Source organism: Priapulus caudatus, unplaced genomic scaffold (genome assembly GCF_000485595.1).
Source record: "Priapulus caudatus unplaced genomic scaffold, Priapulus_caudatus-5.0.1 Scaffold726, whole genome shotgun sequence".
Lineage (NCBI taxonomy): Eukaryota > Metazoa > Priapulida > Priapulimorpha > Priapulimorphida > Priapulidae > Priapulus > Priapulus caudatus.
The window spans coordinates 112,205-114,311 of NW_014577787.1; the positions used below are offsets into that span (position 1 = coordinate 112,205).

General features: G+C 48.3%; 1 protein-coding gene across 1 annotated transcript in view; it reads left to right on the forward strand.

Annotated features, from left to right (window-relative positions):
* Nucleotides 1–2,107, forward strand: part of LOC106813105 (retinoblastoma-like protein 2) — a 36,064-nt gene that overhangs the window by 26,822 nt on the left and 7,135 nt on the right. Inside the window, exons 15-16 of the mRNA XM_014817160.1 lie at nt 279–433; nt 1,569–1,776. Coding sequence (XP_014672646.1) covers nt 279–433; nt 1,569–1,776 — 363 coding nt within the window. The remainder of the gene's footprint in view (nt 1–278; nt 434–1,568; nt 1,777–2,107) is intronic.

Consider the following 2,107-nt stretch of genomic DNA (forward strand, 5'->3'; position numbering starts at 1 on the left):
CTCTCATGGCATCTCATGTTGCCGTCTGCTCTCATGCTCTCATGGCATCTCATGTTGTCGTCTGCTCTCATGCTCTCATGGCATCTCATGTTGTCGTCTGCTCTCATGGCATCTCATGTTGTCGTCTGCTCTCACGCTCTCATGGCATCTCATGTTGTCGTCTGCTCTCATGCTCTCATGGCATCTCATGTTGTCGTCTGCTCTCATGCTCTCATGGCATCTCATGTTGTCGTCTGCTCTCATGCTCTCATGACATCTCGTGTTGTCGTCTGCTCTAGGTGACTGCGGTCCGTACGTCGTCGTGCCGATCTCACTCGCGTCGGCGATGTCTTCCTCCGGCAAGCCACAGAGTCCAACGAAAGCCCCGCTTCCACCGCCGCCGCCGGTGAACCGACCGAAGGTGGGAGGTTCCCTTGCGCTGTTCTTCCGCAAGGTGAGTTCGAGAACACCGACAACATCGCCTCATGCCTTCAGAGCGGCAATATACTTGAAAGGATGCGCTTCCGTTCGCTCCGGGCCGGTCTGTTTTCTTGGGGGGAGTAGAGTGAGTGCAGGTGGTAGACTCGAAGGGCAATGTCAGGCATGAAAATTTTCCGCGTTTCTGCGGATTTCCGCTTTTTCCCCGATCCCAGAATTTTTCCCGCATTTTCCGTTTTTTCCCGAGTTTACGTGCAGCATTCGTATGTACTGTACAGGCGCACGGTTTATCGATCGTCTACTGCGGCTGGCTGTGGCTGGCCACCTTATTGTTTTTGCCGAAGAGTAGACTGGTATCCGGCCTCACGCTCTGCTAGACAATGTACACGCTCTGCGACAAACAGTGCGGCCGCGAACCAGTCTAGCCAGAGATGACCTTTCAGTGTACCCTGGGTTGCACGCTGGTTCTTGCGTGTGGACGTACATGTATGTATTCTAACCCCCCCCACCCCGCCTCGGGGGTTTTCAGTGTTTTTCTTTACCGGTAATTTTCATGCCTGCAATATCCTCTGCCAGAAAAGTGTTTGCTTAGGCCACTTTTTTTCTTTTTTTTTGGTTTACAGAATTTTTGTTGTTGACTCGGTAGGGGTAAAATTGTCGTTTTGTCAGATCAAACAAGTCAAAATACAGTGATACTGTTATACATGATATTAAAGTATTTTAAGAAAACTAAATAAAAACAAAACTCAACTTGTAATTATTTTTACTTTTATTATAAACTGTTTGTTTATAAAATGTTTTTGTTTTTTGCATTTACATTTTTTTATTCATATTTCTTAGAGAAAAGGTCAGCAGGAATAAAAAAATACAGATTTTCAAATTTTTTTTTTTGAAAATTTTGGTCGGCTGATCTGTAAACCACCAAACTAAAAAAATCTTGCCTTAGCGGTGAGAAGTAATCGCTACCCTAGCACTACCATGTTCGCGTCACAGGTGTGCTACCTGATAATATACCTATCACAGGTAAATCACCTGGCGAGCGTAATTAATTAACAGGTGAGAACATATATATTCCTCGCAGGTGTACTACCTGGCGAGCGTGTGTCTGCTGGTAAACAGTAATTAACAGGTGAATGCTTACCTGTCTCCAGGTGTACTACCTGGCCAGCGTGCGTCTGCGGGACCTGTGCGAGAAGCTGGAGCTGGCCGAGGACCTGCGCATGAAGTCGTGGACGTGTCTCGAGTACGCGCTCACGCAGTACGTAGAGCTGATGCGAGATCGCCACCTAGACCAGATCGTCATGTGCTGCGTTTACGTCATGGCCAAGGTGCGTGCGTCGTTAGCGCTGTCGTTTGGGTGTCAGTAGGTAGAAAGGTAGATAGGTAGATCGTCATGGCCAAGGTGCGTGCGTCGTTAGCGCTGTCGTTTGGGTGTCAGTAGGTAGAAAGGTAGATAGGTAGATCGTCATGGTCAAGGTGCGTGCGTCGTTAGCGCTGTCGTTTGGGTGTCAGTAGGTAGAAAGGTAGATAGGTAGATCGTCATGGTCAAGGTGCGTGCGTCGTTAGCGCTGTCGTTTGGGTGTCAGTAGGTAGAAAGGTAGATAGGTAGATCGTCATGGTCAAGGTGCGTGCGTCGTTAGCGCTGTCGTTTGGGTGTCAGTAGGTAGAATGGTAGATAGGTAGATCGTCA